We start from the raw sequence: 23,414 nt of genomic DNA on the forward strand, positions 1-23,414 counted from the left end.
AGATTTATCTTACTACATTTTCCATGAAAAAAAACATTTAAAAAACGGGTGCAAAAACCAAGCTGACAAGGATTAACTATAGGATGCAGCCAAGAAGTAATATAACCAAGAATGTGACCTCCTTACTTGTCTAGCAGCGAAGTTTTGGGGGTTGAGCCCTGATCCGATTGCCCCAAGGCAGACGGGTAGTGTGGAACCAGAGGGAGAAAGCTTGTAGTTGGGAGAAGGGGAGAAGGGAGAGCAGGGAGCCTCATCCCCAAGGCACCCATCTTGATTGGAGAAAGGCAAAGTCAGCTGAAGAAATAAGTAGCCAATCAGCAGGAGTTGGTTAGTGAAGCAACAGAATGCAAGAAGAGAGAGAGAGTGACCATGAATGACCAAGATTATGCAAAATTAGTATGATTTTAACCATTAAAAGGATATGTTCCAACAAAGTACACTACTTACTTTGGAAATATGGACTAAAAGGAGACAAGTCAGAACAATCAATTCAATACTTAAAAACCTTTACCCATAGCTAATGCTGCCCTGCTTGTGGAAGTGATAATCTTCAATAAAAGAGATGCAATATTTCTATTTGCTGACAAAATTTTATTTCTTTTCAGGAGATCTACAACTGAGTAACACCTAGAGCAGATGAGGCAAGCAGAAGAATTTAGGCAGGTGAAGCATAAAGAAATCTCATCAGAATAATATCTCGGTTCTTGGGCAATTTAAAGATCTTCCATCCAGTACATTATTATAAGCACTACTCGACTGACACTAGTATGTCCATCTTTCTTACAAAGCAAGAGAAGGAACATCCTCGCATGGAGCATTTTGTTACCAAAAGCTCTTTAGAACCAAACACAAAAAATAAACACTGACTGATTCATTTTCTCAGGTTAACGTCCTTATCTGTCTCTGGTGCACAGTGTCAGCCAGCAAGGTCAGTGTAGAATGCTGAAATTCCTCACTCCCTGATCAGAAGAGAAAGACTGACAGCCCAGAAAGATGGAGGCAGTTTTGGTGAAGCGCTGTCGTTTTCAGCTTGAGGTTGACACTGGCTACTCTGGACAATACAATTCCCTACTGCCTATGTGAGAATCAAGCCATATTTAAGACAGCTTAGGGCTAACTTAGCTTCTGTTTCATGGAAGTGCTATTTATGTAAATGCAAAAATATGAAATAGCCATCAAAGTCCCCTCTTTGAGACCTAACTCTGGGGTTTCCTGAATGCTCCTCATTTCTAGAAATTATATTTCTGAGATATTCTGCTTCAGCTACCTCTATAATAGCCATTCTTCAAAAAACAAATAATACAGAAACTTAGTGGTGACAAACAGGGCTTCTGAATTTGGCTGTGTTCTTTACAAGCACGGCTAGGTACAGAAAAAAACCCCATTATTTCAACAGCCATAGACCAGGCCAAACAGCAGACAAAAACCAAGAAAAGTAGTCTACAAGGGTGCTCCAAGTTTTTGAAGTTGTATACCTGATGCAATACTTGAACACTGAAATTCTTGCCTACTCACACTACAAGACTTTAGGGATGACTCTGAGCAAATTTATTTTGTGTTAGATTGTATAGGGATAGAATTTTGAAGGGTCCTTCAGCATTAATAACCTGATACACTTGGTTCTATGGCAACTGCAATTTTGGTTGGAATCCTATCAAAAGGAAATGGATCAGGTACCTTCTTTCTGTGGGTAAATTCCTAGCTTTAGGTGATGTCAAAGAAACAGAGGTCTGATATCTTCTCTCCTTTTAAGTAATTAAACAGAGGACATTATGGTTTTGTTATGTCAGGACCAAACCTACCGGAAGCCAGAAAAGAACAACACTAGGTACCATCTCAAGTTGAGGATCTGGCACTGGTAAAAAGTGTATTACAGTGCTGGGTTGATTATTTCTTGTAGTATTAAGAAATGACCCAGTTTGAAATCACTCCCATAAGTGATTAAGTGTTAAGAAAATGAGATACATCTTCTGGCATTAAAAAGCAGAGCAGATACCTTGGGTGGAGGGGGTCCATTGCAAATGGTTACAAAAATAACCAAGTTCTGAAAAAATTTGATGGCTCTGAAGTTTCTTACTTGTGTTGACTAGAAGTATGTTTCTTGATTCCAAATGACACATGTCTTAATTCAGAGGAATTGGAAGCAGGACTTTTTAAAAGTTTAACTCTGTCCCAGTATGAGATGGCTCAGTTTGTAGAGTGTGAGACTCTTATAGGGACATGGGTTCAGCCCCAAGTTGGGCAAAATATTCCTGCATTGCAGGAGGCTGGATTAGATGACCCTTGTGGTCCCTTCCAACTCTACAATTCTATGATTCTAATGAATCTTTAGGGGAATATATTGACCAGCAGTCCAGGTTCCAAATAAATCCATACTGTGTTTTTTCTAACCCACTGTGCACTGAGGGTATGGTTGTAGCAATGAGTGTCTGATCCTCAAATCTGTCACCAAAATGAAGCTGAAATTTGGATGGAACTTCTTTGAGAATATGTTTCTCCTCTAATTCAGTAAGTTCAGGGTCCCAGGAAATAGGTGTATACTGCATTGTGAATTCCAACAGGGTAAAAACAGACAAAGGAACCATAGTTGAGGTCATGGCCTAGACCTGGAACAGCAGTTAGAATTCTGACAGAGATAAAAGGTACCAGCCAGGTTGAGCAAACTAGTGGCACAGGAAATGAGCTGAAATCTCAATGGCAAGCCTGAATCTGACAGCCAGGAAACTCTGGAATACAAGGTCCTTGAGCTGGAAATGGAAAGAGCAGCCCCAAGCTGCAGTCCCCAGAGGAACCAGGGCCTGACTCATTCTCCTTAGTCCAGAGGTTTTCAACCTTTTTGAGTCCACAGCTCCCTTGACCAACTACATTCTTTCTGCGGCACCCCTATAGGGCTCAGGAACGCAGTTATGTCACCCCTTGCCTGAAGAGCTGGCAGCCTCTCACCCTTTTTCAAACACCCTCCTTTGTGGAGTGTTCTCTTAGCTTCCTCTCCTCTCCATTCTTCTTGGGAATCCTCCAGGTAGCTGCAGCCACCCCTGGTCTGTGAGGCACTTCAGCTCCTGGTAACCAGCACCCCCTGGCCAACCCAGCGGCACCATTTGCCTGGGATGCTTGTAGCCAGGGCTGCTGCAACAAACAGCTGTGCAAGCCTTTGGGAGGCAGAGATGCAAGAGGGCTTCAGAGGGAGGGAGGGAGGGAAGAAAGGGGGGACAGAAGCCTGTGTTGCCCGCGGCACCCCTGACCATCATTTGAGGCATCCCAGGGTGCCACGCGCACTGTTTGAAAACCAGTCTTTCAGACCAACACAAGCAGAACATCTGATGGGAGCATATGGAGGGGTGATGGGGTGCTTGGCTCAAGGGCTGCCTCTATAAGGCTCTCCAGTCCTCTGCCAAGTAGGTAGCGCATGGGAGGGGTAATCAGGGCCAGGATATATATGTGAGGGCTTGGTTAAAACTGAGACTCCATGAGAACAAGCGATCAGCTCTCAGTGACTTGAGCAGGATCCTGACAACTCTGCATCTTATTGCTGTTATTGTTGATCTACATGTATGCTTAATGCCTGCCTTGTAGTGCCTTTTACTTCCCAATGTTTATGCTCTTAGATCTTGATCACAGGTTGGGACTCTACCTGACCTGCTGTCTCCATCATCTTCAGATTACTGATTTATGTGTCCTGTGGAATCTGCTTCCTCATAACATGAACTATTGAAGATAAGACTGCCTTCAAAAAATGGAGGTCTTACCCAAAAGTAGAGAACAAAAAGGAACACAAACTTTGGCAAACAGACAATAAAGAGATGGTAAAAAAGAATTTGAGGAGCACAATGTTAAAAGTACAAAGACAAACAACAATAAGTTCTTTAAATACATTAGTAGCAGGAGATCATCTAAAGAGATGGTTGGACCCTTGGATGACAAGAGAGTCAAATGTGTGCAAAAGCAGGATGAGAATATTGTGGCAAAGTTAAATGAATTATTTGCATCTGTCTTCACAATGGAAGATACAGGACAGAGTCCAGTGCTGCAACTAACTTTTGCAGGAGGAAAGTCTGAGGAACTTAGGCAGATAGTGGTGATGAGAGATGAAATTGTAGGCCTAATAGACAAAATAAAAACTGACCAATCACTGGGTCCACATGGCATCCACCTGAGAGTTCTCAAATAACTCAAATGGGAAATTGCAGATCTTCTAACAAAAATATGTAACTTATTCCTCAGATAAGTTTTCATACCAGAGGACTGGAAAGTAACTAATTTAACACCAATCCTGGAAATTACAGGCCAGTTATCTTAACTATGTCCCAGAAAAACTGGTGGAAAGAATTGTTAAACATAAAATAATCAAGAATATGGAATAATAAGTCTTGTTGAAGTTGAATAAGCATAGTTTCTGGAACGCCAAGTCCTTTCTCACAAAACTATTAAGAATTTTTTGAGCATGTCAACAAACATATAGACAGAGGTGATCCAGCTGACCGTGCACTTGGACTTTCAATTTCACCCCGAAAAGGTACCTCATCTAAGACTCCTAAGCTTAGCAGTCATGGAATAAGAGAGGTCCTCATTTGGATCAGGAATTGTTTAAGTAGCAGGAAGCAGAATGGGAATAAATGGACAGTTCTTCAAATTAAGAAATGCAGGAAGTGGATCAGTATTGGGACCTGTGCTTTCTGCCCTGTTCATAAATGATCTATAGTTAGGGGTAATCAATGGTGTGGCCACATTGGCAGAAGATACTAAATTGTTCAGGGTCATTAAAAAGACAAAAAGGACCTCTACGAGCTGAGTGAACGGATTGTAAAAAAAGCAAATGCAATTCTGTGTTAACAAGTATAAAGTGATGCATGTTGGGTGAAAACCTTAATTTCACATACACACCCTTGGGGTCTGAAATGGGAATGACTGGCTAGGAATGAGACCTTAGGATCATAGTGGATAGCAGGATGAAGAGGTTGACTCAGTGTTTGGCAGCTTAGGTCCAGGCTCTCTGAAAGACCATATTCCCTCATATGAACCTGATGGGGCTCGCCATTAAGATTTCAGCCCCGTGTCACCCTCACAAGCATGCTTTGTGGGAATGAAGGAAAGGGCCTTCTCAGTCGCTTATCCCAGACTCCTGAGCTCCCTTCCTAGAGAAGTGAGGCTGACTTCCCCCTTGCTGTCCTTCTGCTGGCAGGTGAAGACAGTTCTATTTCAACAGGCCTTTGGGAACCAACTATTTTTTGAGGAAAGGGCTCTTGCGTGTATTAAAAGTATTGTCTCATCATGGTTGTACTTTTTAATTTGGCACTCAAGTCTTAGCAAAACCATCCAGTAACTTTTAGGGGCAAATGTTGGAAATGTACAATACATTCAGAATAAAAAAATAATGTTTTTTCATACAAACACATGAGTGAGGAATCTCCTGAAGTGGTTTTCCAGAACAGTAATAATTACTCCAAAGATCACCCATGTGTTCAGTTCACCCCATTTCTTCTCATTTGCCCCAAACAAGCATTTTTTTTCTCCTCAAAGTCTCATAATAAAACAATGTCTTTAAGTTGCAATGCTGAAATCTGATGGGATGTTAAAATTGCATCTGGAATAAGCGGCAGATTTTTACAAGCAAAATGTGTCTCACCTTTTCAAAGTAAGGCCCACTATCTGGGGCTCCCATGTCTTTGGAATTAGGAGGACGAAAACCTGGCCGACTTTTTCTCATAATGTCATTAAAATCCCCGAGATTCATCCCTCGTTTATCCACATCAAATTTCTTATCTTGGAGACCACCTGAAAGGAAAAAGTGGCAAGTGGAAGCATTCATACGAGTGGCTGTTATAAGTTTGAAGCAATACTTCATAAATTACTAAATGAAGTATTTTCCACTTATACTCATATACTACAATAACTACAAAAATTCCTTAGCGGCCTTATTATAAATGTATTAAATACATTTTAGCCTACCCTTCATCATATGATCTAATGTTCAGCAATAAGAATTCCTATAAAATCAAAGGAGCAGGTAAGCACAGATTATGTCTTTGCAAAGACCCAGGCAAACAAGTAGGCCTTTACCTGCTGCTGAAACACCAGACATATTGGTGTCAGTTATACTTCCAAGGCAATGGCATTCCATAACCGGGGGGGGGGGGACAGGGGGGGATGGGACCACAGAATATACTTGTCCTGATGGTGGGATGTGTAGGGAGGAACTAGTTCCTAGATAAAGGGACAATGATTACTGTATTTACTCGAATCTAATGCTCACTTTTTTGGCCAAATTACATTATAATAATTAAGGTGCACATTAGATTTGATGGAACATTTACATTTGCCAAAAAATCCTTTTTTTGGTTTCAAGGTTTTGAAAATTGAGGTGCACATTAGATTCAATGGCATATTAGAATCAAGTAAATACGGCATTTCAGATATTTGGGTCTCAAGTCATTTAGGGCTTTGTAGGTGAATAATGGTACCTTAAATTCCACCTGGAAGCATACAGGCAGCCAATGCAGATCTTTCAGAAATATTAATTTATGTTGTTGTAATTTTGCTTGTTTACCTTAAGATAAGAGTTTTTTAGTTGTTTATGGGTCCCATTTATATACAAATTGTTTAGATTGTTTTTCTGTTTATTTTCATTTGCTCACCACTCTGGTAATGAAAACATTCAATGAAGAGTGGGCTATAAATACTGTAAAAAAACCACACACCAAAAAACCTCCCTTCATACTAAAGGTAAAGGTAAAGGCACCCCTGCCCGAACGGGCCAGTCCTGACAGACTGTGGGGTTTGTGCGCCCATCTCACATCTATTGGCCGGGGGCCAGCGCTGTCCGGGGACACTTCCGGGTCACGTGGCCAGCGTGACATCGCTGCTCTGGCGAGCCAGAGCCGCACACGGAACGCCGTTTACCTTCCCGCTGGTAAGCGGTACCTATTTATCTACTTGCCCCCGGGGGTGCTTTCGAACTGCTAGGTGGGCAGGCGCTGGGACCGAGCAGCAGGAGCGCACCCCGCCGCGGGGATTCGAACCGCCGACCTTTCGATCGGCAAGCCCTAGGCGTTGAGGCTTTAGCCCCACAGCGCCACCCTTCATACTACCACTAAGCAAATCAGTTTTTCTCTCTCCACAGTAGGTCTTTGACATTTTCTCTAGAAGTCCATGAATCATTATGTACTATTCAACAGAATGAAACCCAGTTATCACAAATGGACTTTGTGCAAGGACGGTCTGTTTATTAATGCACTCAGTAACCAGACTTAGACCCTTCCCATTATCCTAGCTCAAACTTTCATTCTTTCATTGTCATCAGCTACACACCAAATTATATAAAAGGTCCTTAAGCTGTTCTAAAATCATTTTGCAAAAGGCCACATACTGCTTTATTATACTGTTTTCAAAGCCAAGCACTTCAGCCTCATGAACCAAATCAGTTTTTCTTATTGCCATATTAGGTACACACCTACTGATAAGTCCATTTTACTGCCTGGAGTGTCTTCAGTTTGATTCTGGAAAAGAAAGAGAAAAAACACTAGAAAGTATTATGTTGTTCAATATAAAATCCAGTATTTTTTTGGGGGGGCATGCATTTTATAAATTAAAGAGGTGAATTGGCAGGCTTAAAAATAGCATACTGAACTAACCTTGAGCATAGCCTTTTCTAAATGCTGATGGTGATGTGTGTCCAAAAATACAGCCAGAAATGTATGAACCAATAGCACAGAAAAACAGAGAGAAAAATAGCTGGACAGCTGCTCTTGACACAAACCTCTCTATCCTGACATTTCTGTGGTCAAGGGATTATATTCTGAGAACAGCAGCCAGAATGTTACTTCATCCTCAAGATGCATCTAGTCTTAAAATGTGCTGCCAAGTAATTCTTGTGTTGGCAGTATGGGACAGGATGTTCCCGTAACGCTGGAAAGGTGCAACTATTTAACCCAGTGAGCTGGAGTTTGGATTGACATGGTATTTGCTACCAAACCCTGGGTGAGTCTCAGGAGTAACGTAAGCATTATCACAGCACTACAATAGCTTCCCCCCTAATTGGCTATTAAAAAAAATATGCCATATGCCAAGCAGTGTGTTCTCTAATTCCCCCCTGCCCATAAAGTCCAGCACAGAAACTTGACTGTGCTCTCCTCAGACACTTACAGTAGTTTAGAATGTATACATAATACACTCAGTGTTTGAGCTAAATTTATATTACACACTGCTTTCAACTGCATTGCACCTATAAAACACTATCTAAATAACTAAATAAATAAATAATTGAGGATCTCGGGCCAAATTTAACTATCCGATTTCACTAGCGGAAGCCAGTGCAAAGGTTCCCACAAATCCTTTCTGGAGGGTTGGGCAATGTCCCGGAGAAGCCCATAGGTGGAGAAAAGATATTGCTCCATCAGTGCAAGCATTTCTGCTTGCCCAACAGAACTATCTCCTTAGTGTTTTATTGAATTCCACCCTGTATCTCATCCAGAAGGCAAAAGCTTCCCAGCTTGGTCACCTGTAGACAATACTTATTCATGGAGGTGCCTAGGACAGATAGCTGTTTGTAGTCTGTTAAATACGGGTCAGTAAACAGTTTATATAAAACATAATTATGACATTTTAAAAGCCTTACTAGCAATCCCATATTTGACATCTGATCAGATAAAGAATTCATCCACGAATCACTGCTTCCTCCTTTTAACGAACACTAAAGCAAAGAAACAATTTATCAGTTTATTTCACCATGTAGTGACTAAGAATGAAAGCTTAAAAAAGCAATTCCCTGGTTCAAGTATCAAATGTCATAAATAAACCCAGTAAGCTTTAGACATGCTGCTCAAGCCTTGGTTCTCTTTCCTTTAGTGCAAGGGCCTACCTTACAGTGGGGGCTGGTTAGGAAGGTTTATTGAAATACTAAGCAGATTTACCAAATACCGTTACTATTATTCCTTGGAAACTTAAGGTATACATAATTTAGGAAATGGAGCAGATGATAAATTGCTGAAAGCTCTTCAATCTCTTTAACAGGTTTATTCTGTTAGCATAATGTCAGCAGAGCCAAAGAAATATCAGAACCCATTATTTGAAGTAATTCACTAAGAAATAACTCCATGAAATACAAACTTAAAGGATTAGAACAATTTAAAACCCCAAGGAAGGAAACAAAAAGACAGCAATCCCTGCATTTACTGGTTGGCATGATTCCTTTAACTTTAGGACTGAAACACAGAATATCACACTAGCCAGGCCATAAACTATCTATAAGCTGAACAGTACACTTAGGGTTGTATCCTACACTGTGCAAGCACAGCTCCACCTATACAACAGAACTTCTGCTTCCTCTCTTCAACATCATCAAAATCTACTGAGGGTCCCCCAAGCCTACAGAGCTGATTTTGAGGTCACATGAGGGGCTGAAGGGACAGGAGAGGAAAAAGAAGCACAATTGTGCACACAGAAGTCTGTGGCGTAAGTAGAGCTGCAGCATTGGATCCAACCCCTCATATTCAAAGATGAACATATCTGTCTAACAACATAAAATTTCTTATGTATAGATTTATTTATTTAGTACACTTATCCTGCCTTTCTACCATCATGGAACTGAATACAGTGTACAAGGGGTTCAGTAGCTGACCAGACACAGAGCTGCTTAAGTTTCAGCAAGCTGGCTGCAAAATGTGCCCTCAGATCATGCCCTGGGGTATTAACTTGTGTAGTGAAACAACTGCAATCTGCAATCTCCATGCAGTAAAAAAGGGAGAGTTACCTACAGCAATTTCCACATGTTTCCTAATGTAGGAAATTCATCACATTTGAAGAAACTCAAAATAAATTCAGCTTATCTTCTTTAAAAAGCTACAATTTCATTATTTTCCTACTTTAAAAAGTTGTTAGGTAGCTCTTTCAGCTTTGTAGGTGTCTATTTCTTGTACCTTCTGAAAGTGAACTATGACATGCAGGGGAGAATTGGGCTAGTTTTTGTCCTTTATATGTCCATTGTTTTATGCTTTTGCTAAAAAGTGATAAAAGTGTTTTTGCCACTGAAATTATCTCTGATTTTAAGCTTTCAGTTACTTACAGTTGAAGAAACAAATGTTCCCAGGTGATGCATGTAATTAATACTATACCAGCCTTCCCCAACATGATGCCATCCAGATCCTTTGGACTGTAACTCTATTCCCCTTACCACTGGCTTTGTGGTTGACACTGATGGGAGGTGCAGTTCCAAGCATCTGAAGGTATTAGACTAGAGAAGGCTGTACTGCACCGAAACCAGTTTTTAGTTGGGCAACCCATTAAGGATGTCAACAAACTTAACTCCCCATCTTACTCCAGACACACTTCACCTTCCTTGGTAATAAAAAATAAAAAATGGCTGCATGACTGATGTCAGCAAGTGAAATAAACAACATAGGGCATTTTCTGCCAAAATGCGCACACTGATTGAAAAGTATCCATGCCTGAAGACTTTTGCAAACCCCAAAAGATACAAACAATGATGTGTTGTATTCAACAGTAAAACCAGTGAAACTGCATTCAGTAGTAAAACCTGCTTATGGGCTTCCCAAGAGCATCTGCTTAGCCACTGTGAGAACAGGATGCTGAACTAGATGACTTGATTCAGCAGGGCTATTCTTAAGTTAAGCAGTCATTACACGTGCCATCATTCAATACCAACAGATGCACATAATTAAGATTATTTATTGCTAGCGGTTACGCTAAAAGGTTTGATGTTTCATGTATCTAGTGAAATATTGCACCATATAAGCATTTTCTCACCTTAATCTGTGGTTTCTTTCCTCCTTGTCCCCAGCTTGTTGAATTATGGGAGGAACTGCTTCCCTGAGAGCCTGCTGTGTTCCAGACTCCTCCTTCCTCCTCTTCTTCCCAGCTGGAATGCCTTGTTCCTGATACTGGCCCATCATTATCCCCCCAACCATCTTGAGATGGTTTGGAACCTTCGATGGGGAGGAAAACATTGTCAAAAGCTAATCACAATTATTAACTCGCTTGACTTTATTATACCACATGGCAAAATCAAGGGGTTACAGCAGAGAACCTCAACCTTTATGGGGCACATTTGCAAGTTTAAGAAACTGCTGTCAACACAAAAAAATGCCTATGTTATAGAAGAAGAAATGACAATGGTCAGAACCTTATTCCCCAAATAGGAAGAACACCTACACACCACAAAACAAAACATGAACATACAGGCAATGCCCTCAAAAAAGGCAAAAAAAATCAGAAGATTGTGAAGGGCAGGCAGCCTTAGTGAGCCCATGGGAGCCACAATGGAGACAGCAAAGTTATTCCCCCTACTTCAGTATTTGCTGAGAAGTTAAGTCTCCTTGTATTCAAGGAGTTAATTCAAAGATGTGTGCATAGGGTAATAGCCTTAATGTTTTCTGATTTGGAATGAAGGAGACGAACAAAAAGACACCAAATATCACAAGACATTGGTTTGGGTGTTAATAAACAGAAATAGTTTTCAGTTCATATTCTACAGCAGCAATTATAAAAACTGTGCTGTTTTTTTCAAGTAAAATATTCCTTTAGCTTCATTATCAAGGGGAACCTCTTTTCTACAGAAATGTAATACTACATGAAAGGAGAATGGTCAGAAGCTGGCAAGTAGCCACAAAGAAACCCTAGAACAGGGGTGAACAACATGGTTCCCTCCAGATACTGCTGGGAAGTCCAATAATATCTGAACAGCACCATGTTGCCTGCATCTGCACTAGAAAACTGCCCTTACTACTAGTGACTAGATATCAAGGTAATGGCTAATTTCCAGTCTAATTCTGCTTAATGTCATGCAAGTACAGGGGTACGATACTGGCACTGTAACTTTTAAAAGCCCCCAATAGTATTACTGTATTAATAATTTCATCCACTAGAGATTTCTTTTATACTACACTTGTCTTAAAGCTTAAACTTTTGTGTTCTATTTAATGCACTAATGTGGATTCAAAATTCTGTAAGATGCCCTTTAACAGCATACTTGAAATACAACACTAAGCTGATACGTAACACTAAAAGTTCAGCTTCCTAGAGTTGGAAAAACTCACCTATATATATGCACAAAATAAAATTTGTAACTTCTGACCACCAAGGGCATTACTTTTCAAGAAACCATAAAGGGGTAGCTGTCATGCTCCCCTCACTTTCTCACATTTAACAATATAGCATTTAGACTCTGTTTTAGCGAGATCTGTATTTTGTTGAAAACCAATATGACTTCCTGTTTATCTATTTTGTAGAAAAGCATATTTAGGCGGCAATTCTAGTTGCCTAAAAGTCCCATTTAATTCAACAGGGGTTTCTCCCTGGGGTTAAGATTGTAGTTTTAGTTGTTGAAGAGCATGGAGTTTTAGAACTGAAGGAAGAAGATAGTCAATCATGTTTCAATCTGACCTACCACTGTCCAGATAGAACTTTTATCTAAGATAGTAAAAAACATGCAAACACTCCTCCTGGTAAGTAAATGTATCAACTCTAAACCAAATGCGTTTTCTGCAACTGGTTTGCTAATGAAAGGATCTAAATATCTTTTACCCCTTCCCTAATGCTGGTACACTAAGGTCACTAACAAAGTGCATTAGAATGATAGGTTTCAAGTATCCCACCATGCTAGCAGAAGCCAGCACAAGGAGTCTTGCTAATGCAAAGGGTCTTTCCCCCCCCATCTCCTCCCCATGCCTCCTTCAATTCCGCCTCTGGAGGGTTGGGTGAATCCCCAGAACACTGAGCATGGAGGGGAGACAGTTCCTTCAGGCAGGCAACAATGATTGTGTTAATGAAACGATATCCTTAGTGCTACGTTGAATTCAATCCAGTAATTCTAACGAAGTAAATAATTTTATACCTGTACACTATAAATTAGTAGGAGTGAGGCTACCTATATTAATAACTACTGTATTGGCCTGAATATAAGCCGCACCCAAAATAAGCCGCATCTTTATAATTGGGGGGGGGGAGCCAAATATAAGCTGCTCCATTCCTCACTTCTCCTGGTTGCATACTTTGGGGGGGGGGCTATGCTGCGTTCCTGGTGGCCCTTCCCCTTCCTTGCTCTCTCCCTTTCCAGCCTTGGGGGAGAGGACAGGGGACTATGCACGGGGCGGGTGCTGCTTTGCTGCGCCCCTGGTGCTGGGTGCCCCATGCTCCTGGCTGCATACCATAAGGTTGAGAATATAAGCCACACTTTAACTTTTCACGGTCGGAATTTGGGCGAAAGTGAGGCTTATATTCAGGCCAATATGGTAATCCGAAGTAGTTGCTTTGGCTTAGAGATACACCTGGATTACTGCCATTTTCCAATTCCTAACCACATAACCCTCCAACAGAATTATTACTGTGCTATTTTCAATAACCTGACCAGGCAGATAGAAGCATTAACATGGAGTAAGTATATTAGACTTTGTTATATCGGAATGGTAATTATTATCAAACACATGTAAGATTCACAGCAGAAGAATAGAGTGCCTACATCAGAGATGGGGAATCTGTGATCCTTCAGATACTGCTAGACTACAACTCCCATCATCAATGACTGTTAGTCATCATGATGGCTGGGGCTGATGGGAGTCTAACTGAAATCTGGAGGTCCAGAGATTCCCACCCCTGCACTACATGCTTCTTGACCATTTAATGACGCAAACAGCCTAGTCCACTCTGATGAATACTGATATCTTACCTTACCTCTGTTATCTACCTTACAAGGGACCAGGGAGTTTCAATTAGTGACTAATTACCTTGTGTTAGATTGACAAGGGGGGGGGTCCTCCATTGCTTCCTTGCCTACCATGCCATCTTTGCCCAAGATATAGTACTAATCCAATCAGGTGTGTAAAAATTTCCTCTATTACCATGCTAGGGCTGAAATAAACACCAGACATGGGCAAAGCACCATACCCTCATTCAGAAACCTATTTCTTTTTTTATCTAAAAGTACATAAAATTGTTACAGAAATGGCAACTGGCAAGTACTCACTAGGTTTTATGGCATTTGGTGCAGTGGAGGGTCCATTTCCCCAACCTGTAGAAGCCCCTGTATCATCAGCTTCACCCCATCCAGGGCTGGTTTCATTTGGTTCACCCCAAGCAGCTGTACCATTATCTGGAGCAGGAGGTGTGCTTTTGTTCCAGACTTCATATAGAAAGAGTTTTCATTATGCACTTTTAATGAATTGAAGTTGCTTTCTGACATTTAGCACAGCATCAACTGAGAAAAATCTACATATTTCTATACTGCTGACCCCATTCTGTCATACTTTAGTGTTTGTTCTGACTCTTACACCACATGATTCTTAGTGTAAAAGAAAAACACACAAACAGTGTGATAATGTAGTATTATTGTACTAAAATGAGAGTCTGATCCTATCCACAAAACAAGCTCTGTCAATAATTAGATGTTCTATATGCGAAGGCAAAGACTTTAAGCAAATGTTTTTAAAATATACCTGAATGAGGTCAGAAAAATGATAATATAAGAGGAAAATCATGTTACATTGCAATGTAACAAACTGCATATGCAGACATCTGCAGTTTGCTAGGGTCTGCAATAGTTGAAAGTAAGAGAAACTGGGTGAGGGGAGGTGACTGGCAAGGAAGGATAAGCACTCCCTTTTTTCGATGCACATCACCCTTCCCAACACAGAAGGGGGCCTGGGTGCTTTGCTGCACCTAACCTCAGTTGAACATTCAACAAAAAAAATGGCTTTTTACATAATGCTGCTGAATTACATTGTCACTTCTAGGGAAAGCAAGGTAATTCAAGAAAAATTGGATAATTTGAATCATTAACTAATCCTATTTGTTACTTTAAAACAGAGGTAGGGAATATGTTTGCCCTGGCAGGCCAAATCTTGATCTCCCTCAATTCCAACTTTGACAGGTAAGCAAGACCATCCACTGGTAAATCATCTGATGTCATAACCAGGTGATCATTGAATATTTTGGAAGTGCTATGTGCAGAGTTTTGCAATTTCTGTGTTCACCGCTTCCCAAGCACTTTGCAACAGCCCCCTCTGACAAAGCCCCATAATTATCTGCCCCACTGGTGGGGTAGTTGGGTATGGCTTGGATAAAACATCCTGGTGGGCCAAATGGAGAGATAGGGCAAGTAAAATTTGGCATGCGGGCCAAAGATTCCCTACCCCTACCGTAAATTAACTGCTGGCCCAATGCTGCCTGTAGATGAAGCTATATATTTCTACTGAAGAAACAAGGATGCAAACTGACTCACAAAAACCACCATTACTGGTAATGATGCATCTTGAGAGACAAGTCCCCTTACCCACAATCCAAAGATAATAGTGTACAGCAACAGACTGCATATATCAGTCAGCTTTGAAAGCACCAATCACCAGCTGGATAAGAGAGCTGAATTCAATACCCACAGACCCTTCACCACCATTCCCCAAGACAGTGATCAGGATGAGGCCCCAATTCAGCACTAAAATAGTACATGTGGTCCTGGAGGTTAAACAATGGGATCCAGCTATGGGAATCATGCACAAAGTTCCTGGTTCAGCAGCAAATACACATATACAGGTTGTGTCTTTTACAAGAGGCCCTGTGGAACTTGTGTACTCTGTATCCACAGGTCCTCTTTTAAAGGACTCACCTTGTAGAAGCCTTCTACTGTTCACAGATCCCCTTGGTAGTAACAAGTGGATGTCTTAATTCAAAATTTTAGTGACAGTAAGCTGGTAGCTTGCAAAAACACCCTTTTAGGGCATAGCTTCAGCAGGTGTATTTGCACATATACACATACATTCAGCTTGTAATAGGATCTAGACTGCACATGGATGGGATCCTTGTGGTGACATACAGATGAAGTTTCAAGCACCACTGGCTGCAGATTGTTCTGTGTTAACACTATTCCCCCTTTCACAAGTTAAACACATTGGGGCTCCCCTCTCCCAGTTCCCTGACACAGCAAACAGTCTTACTTGTGAACAGTGAACATTTCACATGAAGCCATAATTAAACAGACACCTCTTTGATATATGAAGTCGTGTCTCCAAAATTTCAAATGACACAGACCTAGCTACAGAATGCAGGTACCCTCTCACCATATTTAGATCTGCATTTACTAGTCTGCATTACAATGAAGAAGGCAAATAAAAGGAATACCTGAGGGTGCTACTTTGCTGGGCCTTGGAGTTGGCAGATTCTGTTCTCGTGAAGCTTGTCCACCTTGTAGGTTCTTGTCCCACAGGTTCACATTCTTGTAGTTGTAACTGCTGGGATCTCCCCACGCTGAGGTGCCATCATCAATATCCATTTTTCGACTAATTGATTGGGGGGATGGTTCTTCCCAGCCACTGGGTTCCTCATCCTTTGAGGCAGTTGGCTGTGGCCCACTGTTCCAGTTAGGATTGGGTGACCTCCCATTTCCTGGAGGCTGAAGTGGTGGTGGGCCCCAGGAGCCAGGTGCTTCTGACTGCGGATGGTGCTGCTGTTGCTGATTATTCCAGGAATTGGCTTGTCTACCAGAATCATTCCATGCTGGAGTTCTTTTATTATTATCCCACCCTCCTTTTGAGGAACAGTTTGTATTTGCACCATTACCCCAAGTCCCAATCTCATTTTGACCAGCTTCACCCCAGCCTGACATTGACTTGTTTCCTGAACTTTCCCAGTTACTATTTTTTGTTTGGTCAACTTCCTCTCCCCAGCCATTCTTTCCAGAAGACCACCCTTGATTAGGTGGCCGTCCATTCCACCCTGGGTCTTTGTTGGAATTCTCATTCCAAGATGTTGTCACCTTTTCTTCTTGTCTTCCTCCTCCCCAATTAGAACAATTGTTCTTGAAATCATTCCATCCTCCAGTGTTTTTGGGCTCTTTCCACTCTGTCGGAGTAGAGAGTTCACCCCATCCAGACTTGATTTGATTGCTTTGGCTGGGTGCATCTCCCCAGCCCCCTGAGCTCTTTGTCTGAATGGCAGAACTCTCCCACCCCTCAGTTCCTTTATCAGTCTTTCCCTCTGCCCTTGGCATCTCTTCTATGTCCCAAACAGTATCTTGCTTGATTTGAGTTTGACCCCAGCCAGTATTTGAAAGCACTCGGGGATCCAAATCAGTCCTGCTCAACAAAGTTTGCAAGACTGCTTGGCAATCAGGATGTGTAGGCCTATATGATCGACGTCCAGAATTGTGACTGTCACTACTTCCTGCTTTATGGTTGCTTCCAGTGCTTTGACCTCCAACCTCACTTCCTGTAGAGCTGGAAGATCTACCCCAACAGGGAGCCTGGGAATTGCCTTGGTTTTCAGGAAGGGGGTGGCCCTTTTGATTGTCCCATGCTCCAGTGCTAGAATTTGGTTGGTTTGGACCACTCCATTCTCCAATCTTCAATTCATCAGACCCAGACGGCTGTTTCCATTCTCCCTGAGACACCCCTGATGTCATTTTGTTCCCTTCACTCCATTTGTTTTCACTAGAGTGTTGAGGGCCAATGGTCCAAGACCCATCACCCGTAGACCTGTTACTGTTATCCCAAGAATCGTTTCGTGACCCATTCGATTTTTGAACAGAAGCTCCCTTCCACGAGTCCTCCCTATCCTTTCCATTGTTCCCATGATTTCCAGAATTGCTTTGACCAGAAACACTGTCCATTCCAGAAGGCCCCCTAACTGTACCCCAAGACCCAACACTCCCAGTCTTTCTCTCTCCAGTGCTTTGTGAAGGGGCATCAGTGTTCCTGGAGGGGTTCCCAAAGCCCATTTCAAAGGACATTCCCTTATTCTCCATTGGGTTTGGTGAACTTAAGTTCAAGGAGTTAGTGTTTCCATTTTTTGGTCCATCAGTGTTGTGAATTTGAGCCTGTTCTCTGCCAGAGACAAAGTTAACACCCGCATTTTCCATCTTTGACTGCTGTTCCCTAGATGTCTGACCTGCTGTACTAATCTGTGCATTGGAGCCACCATTATCAGATTCTGAAGTCCCTTTCCTTGAATTGCCCTCCTGAATTAGTGCTGGCCAAGCAGATGGGTTGCTATTTGGGTTGAAATTGCTGAAGCCAGAACTGGGGCCAATTCTGTCCTGCCCACTCAAGTTCCTCCAGCTTGCTAGACCGCTATTATTCTCTGCTGCAGGATTGGAAGATTGAACAGATTTAGCTTTAGGGTCAGATTTCCAGGCCCCAAGATTACATTCGTTACCAGAGCTTCCAGACTGGCACTGGTTTTTTCCTTTTCCTTTGTTACTAGTGGTGCTTCCTGGCAGAGTGCTCTTCTCCAAGCCAGGGTTCGAGGCACTGTTGTTGTCTGTGGTGTTCTCGGAAGAAGACTCAGTATCTTTGCTGGCAATACAAGGCCACTCTTCCATGTCAGACCTGTCTACAATCACCGCGTCCCAGACGTGAGTTGGGTTGGCATTGGTGCTGTTGGAGGAGGCTCCAGGACCCCAAGTGGAATTTGCATAATTTGAAGAAGCACCACCTCCAGTTGTTGAATCTAAAAGAATGAAACTTATTCACAATTATACATAAACACATGGAGAACGATAAACAGCACATACCAGTTATTTGCATTATTCTGAATTTTAAAGTATTTACAAGCCATCATTTATACTTTAAAGTATGACATTCACAATCACAAAATCTAACTGAGATGACTTTTTAAAAGAATTTAACAAATTCATGGCCTAAATGGCACCTGGATGTTCAGATGCAGTATGGCTTTGAATTCCAATCGATAGGGACAGACAATGGGAAGGCTTCAGCCTTCAGGCCTGCTTATAGGCTTTCCAGAGGCATGGAGCTAGTCCAATGCTGAACTAGATGGACCTTGGCTTGATCAAGAAGGGCTACTTTTATGTTCTTAACAATGTCACATTTAGTTTTGTATGCATTATGTGCCATACTCAGTAAGGAAGAGTACCATATCAGGCCAAACAAAATACCTCCTAGTCCTGCAAATTGATAACTGGGCCATCATCAATTGTACCAATTAACTTTCAAGGTTAGCTTGTGAGAGATGTGCAAATTAGATTAAAAAACAAACAAAATAAAAGTACTAGTTTAGAGTTCCCCAAAGATAACATCTTTTGCAGATAAAAATAATAATCCTTGAAACATTTACATTTTCAGTTACCCTTTAAACACACTGAGGATCTGTTCACTTGGTACCTTCTGGGGAGAAATTTCAGCCCATCTCAAGTCTTGAGCATGCAAGCCTCTCTCCAGGTAAAAGGGCAATGAAAAACCAGGTTTACCATACATATCTGAAAGCAGTACAATAACTGCCTTCTAGAACCAATATCCATCTCATCCAGCTTTCTGTGTCTGAAGAATTAGCTAGTTATCTCTGGGAAGCAAAGGGCAAACATGTTGCTCTTTCCTTGTTTATTCCTAGTATCCAATATTTAAGGTGGAAGAGTGCATCTTATTATTTTAAAAGCCATGTGCATTTCTGAAAAAACTGCTTCTGCTTCGGGGCCGTTTGTGATTTATATGACTAAACAACCTAATGGTTGACACAGTCGCACCACATTTATTTCGCAGCATTCATGAATATTTGATATGCTTGGTAAAAATACGGAAGATATATTTATATAATTCATTATTTTAGACTTTCTATTATTATTTTTTTATCTTGTAATTTTATTCTTCCTGTTTTTATGACTGTTTTTAAGTACAGATAGGATCAACCTTCAGAATCAGCATCTTGCTGCAATCTGCACTTTGGAACTTTCTTCTTTATTAGTGCCACTTACTTTTAAGGAAAGGGCTAGTGCTGTGATGTTTTTATTGTATGTGATCTTTAATGTGTATATATTTTAATTTTACTAATGCTTTTTAAACAAACTATTATAATAAGATATTTAAGGCAGACTGTGAACATGTTTTTCTTTTTCTTTTTGCTATCATGGCTACCACCTGTTGAGACCTGAACGCCATGAACCTAGCATCTTGTAGTTGTGAATTCCATGCTAATTAATTGCATGTTCTATTTTGAAGTACCTCCTTTTGTCAGACCTAAATGTTCTGGTAACCAATTTTAATCAGGAGAAACAAACTTCTATTATAATTAAAGAAAAATTACTTTATACATATTTGTCACCGTTCATCGTTTTGTAAAAAATTGTAACACTTGCCTTCATTAGACTCCAAATTCATTAGACTATCCACATATAAGGAAGGTGCCCAGAGTTTAAGGATTTTAATTTCCCTTTTTCTATTCCTACAACATCACTTTTTAAGATGGGCTACCTCCCTATCTACACAATCAAAAACTGTCTTGAAACAATTCAGGAGGATGTTGTTGTTGTTGTTGGCACCCGGCTGTCTCAACAGACAATGGAGTGTGCCTCTGGGGGTTATCAGCACTGAAGCAACCTCCCCGGGGCGCAAGCCTGGGCAGTGTGTATGGAGGTCCTGGGCTGCCCAGACAACAATACCCTCCACCCTCAGCCTTGCTGATGTGGTCTAAAGGAAAGCAGCTTGGCTGCAGGAGTTGCCAGGAGGCTTACCATCCAACAGTCTTAGGAACTCCACTCTGGATTTGTGTAGGGTTTACTCCTTAGCCTTATCTTGAAGATATTCGGCAAGAAAATAGAGGTTTAGGGTCACATAACGTCAAACTCAAAGCCAAAGGGAAATAACAAAAGCTTTCCTACCTGTTGCAGTCCCACTGTCACATGGCAGCAGCACTCCTGTTGTTACTAGTTGTGCGTTGTTTGGATTTACTCCAGGAGCTGGAGAAGGAGGTGGCCCTACTCCACTCCCAAGGAGCATACAAGATGGCGGAGGGGGCTGCCCACGTTTCAGTAACACTTTGTGGTCCTGCTGGCAACGGAATCGCGGCGGCACCTCCCGAGGCATGTAGCGGGCGGCGCTTGGCGGTTGACCGTTCGGCACTGCCACCCTTTTGGCATTGTTGCCACCATTGACTGGTGGCGATGGAGAGCTGCCAATTGGGCTGGCGGTCACTGGTTGGCTTAAACTTGGTTTCGTCGCTTCGGGCACTACAACAAAACATGTAAATTGGTGTTCTGAATTGTTTTGCAAGCTGAACAATATGAAAAGCTATATTTAAAATTATTTATGAAAAAACATTTTTAGTATTAAAATATACTTCATGCCCTGATTCTATGAAGCTAATATGGGTAGAAGAACTTTGTTTTAAGAAAGAAGTGGAAAATGATCTGCTCAAAGACCAATAAAACTTATTGTAAATTTTAGAAAAATTAAAAGTCTTTTACCTTTGGTTTTTTGATCTGTGACCTGTAAGTGAAATGAGAAGAATAAATAAAAATAGCCTTATTAACCTTAACTAAGTTAAGCCTGTGTTAAAGGTAAGCCTGTGTTATGTTTAGGCATATTTGTATATGCCTAAACGTAACCTGTTTAGGCATATACAAATATTAAAATGGTCAAACAACTTGTCGTTTTCAGTATTTATACATTTTGTTTAGCAAAAGATTCTTCCTCCTTTTCAAATATCTAGGCATTTCTTTCATTTTGCAAGTAAGCAGATAAAAGAAAACTGATACTAATGTATGTACTAGACCCAGATAACAGGAATATTTGACACAAGATAGGCAAGAAAATTTACTTTGTCTAACAACTGAAGTGTTTGCTCAACAGGACTGTAAGAAATAGCTAAGGGTAAAGGTAAAGGACCCCTGGATGGTTAAGTCCAGTCAATGGAAACTATGGAGTGCAGCGCTCATCTCACTTCAGGCCGAGGAAGCGGGTGTTTGTCCACAGACAGCTTTCCGGGTCATGTGGCCATCATTACTAAACCGCTTTTGGCGCGACGGAAGCCAGGGCACACGGAAACGCCATTTACCTCCTTCCACAGCGGTACCTATTTATCTACTTGCACTGGTGTGTTTTCAAACTGATAGGTTGGCAGAAGCTGGAACAAAGCTCACCCCAACAAGCGGATTCAAAGAGCCGACTTCCCAATTGGCAAGTCCAAGAGACTCAGTGGTTTAGATCACAGCGCCACCCACCTCCCCCATTCTAAGAAACAGAGCATCTTAAAGCACAAGCCTATTTTCTTCCCAGTAATAGATTATCTGAACCACTGCTTTAACAAATTTCAAGTAAGTAAACATGAGCAAGGATACAGATTCTTATACAAGGCAACATAACACCTGAAGGGGCTACCTCAATGCAGCATATACGCCACGGCTTTCCAACACTGAATGGTCACAAGTGAAAAAACATTGGAATTCTAGCACTATTAGATTTCCAACAACTCAACAAATGTTGCAGGGACAAACTGTGCTGAAAGTCTCACTAGGGTAAACACAATGCCACTAAAAGCTTTTCAGTACGTCAAACCAATGTGAATAAAATGCTTAGAAAACAAGACTCTGAATACAATTATTCAAGATTTCTATGACTAGGAAGTTTCCTTAAACTCTGTGTTATTATAAACTTTAAACCTTTTGGTAAAGAACACTTTACACAACAAAGTAAAAAAAAAAATGTTGAGTTTTAACTATCTCTTCTTAAAATAATTGTGGTTGGTGCAGTGTTGCAGTATAGTACAATGCGAGTTTATTGTTTGCACCAACCTAGCCAAATCTCTCTTGTAAAATAAACACACATGCAAACAGTGGTGGAGCTTCATGCTCCGGCATCGGGGGTGGAGAGCAGGTGGGGGGGTGGTTGGTGCACGTCCCGGGAGGTGTGGTGTGCCGCCTGCGGGGGCGTGGTGCCCAGCATGTGTATGCGGGGGGGGGGGAGCTGCGATGGCACCCCACCAGGATCCGTCTGCCAGGGCAGTGCGATCCCCCCGCACCTCTCTTCCCCCACCAGTGCATGCAAAACACCTCTTTTCTCATGTCCATCAATCCAACTGAGAAAAACACAGTATAATTCACCTTATTATTTGATACAGGACTGCCCACAAACAACTCTGCCTGATTTATGTTAGTAATGGGGTTTTAAAAAGTCAGCAAAAGATCACGGCTATAGGACCCTGTTTTTTAACGAGTGCTTCCTGTTTATTTACCATTCAAGAAGCAGGCCCTAAAAGGCTGCAAGCAGACATGAGCTCCAAATCCAGAAATAAAAACCCTTTGAGAGGCCAATTTGAGCACAAGTATTGAAGAGAACACACAGGTTCCAGTCATCGCTCCTCAAATAGCTCAAGACAAAGGCTCCTCCCCTCTGGTGAGTTAAGCAGGATGCTTTAAGATGCTCCCTGGAGGAGAAACAATCCTGATCTCCCCAGACTGGCCCTGTCTCACAAGTGAACAATCGTGGTTCTCCTGAGCTCACAAAGCGCTCAGTTTTGGCAGATGCATAAATCTGTATTTTATTTTTGCTTTTATTTTATTTATTTTTACTGGAAACCCATTCACATCTTTATGCTGCCCCAACTCCAACCCACCAACTGTGTTTGCTTAACGGGAAAGTGGGGGTGGGAAGGCCTCAGTCAAGACAGGGCATAAGGGACCAAGCAGT

At 41.6% G+C, this 23,414-nt stretch overlaps 1 protein-coding gene across 10 annotated transcripts in view; it reads right to left on the bottom strand.

The window, feature by feature from the left end:
* TNRC6B (trinucleotide repeat containing adaptor 6B) overlaps nt 1–23,414 on the bottom strand; it is a 92,928-nt gene that overhangs the window by 19,015 nt on the left and 50,499 nt on the right. For 7 of the 10 annotated variants that reach the window (XM_082241272.1, XM_082241269.1, XM_082241271.1 and 4 more), the window contains 9 exons: nt 21,194–21,215; nt 20,609–20,956; nt 16,120–18,444; nt 13,973–14,128; nt 10,759–10,937; nt 8,612–8,686; nt 7,448–7,493; nt 5,624–5,772; nt 127–294 (listed from right to left, as the gene is read on the bottom strand). In XM_082241272.1, coding sequence (XP_082097398.1) covers nt 127–294; nt 5,624–5,772; nt 7,448–7,493; nt 8,612–8,686; nt 10,759–10,937; nt 13,973–14,128; nt 16,120–18,444; nt 20,609–20,956; nt 21,194–21,215 — 3,468 coding nt within the window. The remainder of the gene's footprint in view (nt 1–126; nt 295–5,623; nt 5,773–7,447; nt 7,494–8,611; nt 8,687–10,758; nt 10,938–13,972; nt 14,129–16,119; nt 18,445–20,608; nt 20,957–21,193; nt 21,216–23,414) is intronic. The other 3 variants (XM_082241275.1, XM_082241276.1, XM_082241268.1) reach the window with 3 other exon arrangements.

Source organism: Podarcis vaucheri (assembly GCF_965113315.1).
Source record: "Podarcis vaucheri genome assembly, chromosome: 10".
Classification (NCBI taxonomy): Eukaryota; Metazoa; Chordata; class Lepidosauria; order Squamata; family Lacertidae; genus Podarcis; species Podarcis vaucheri.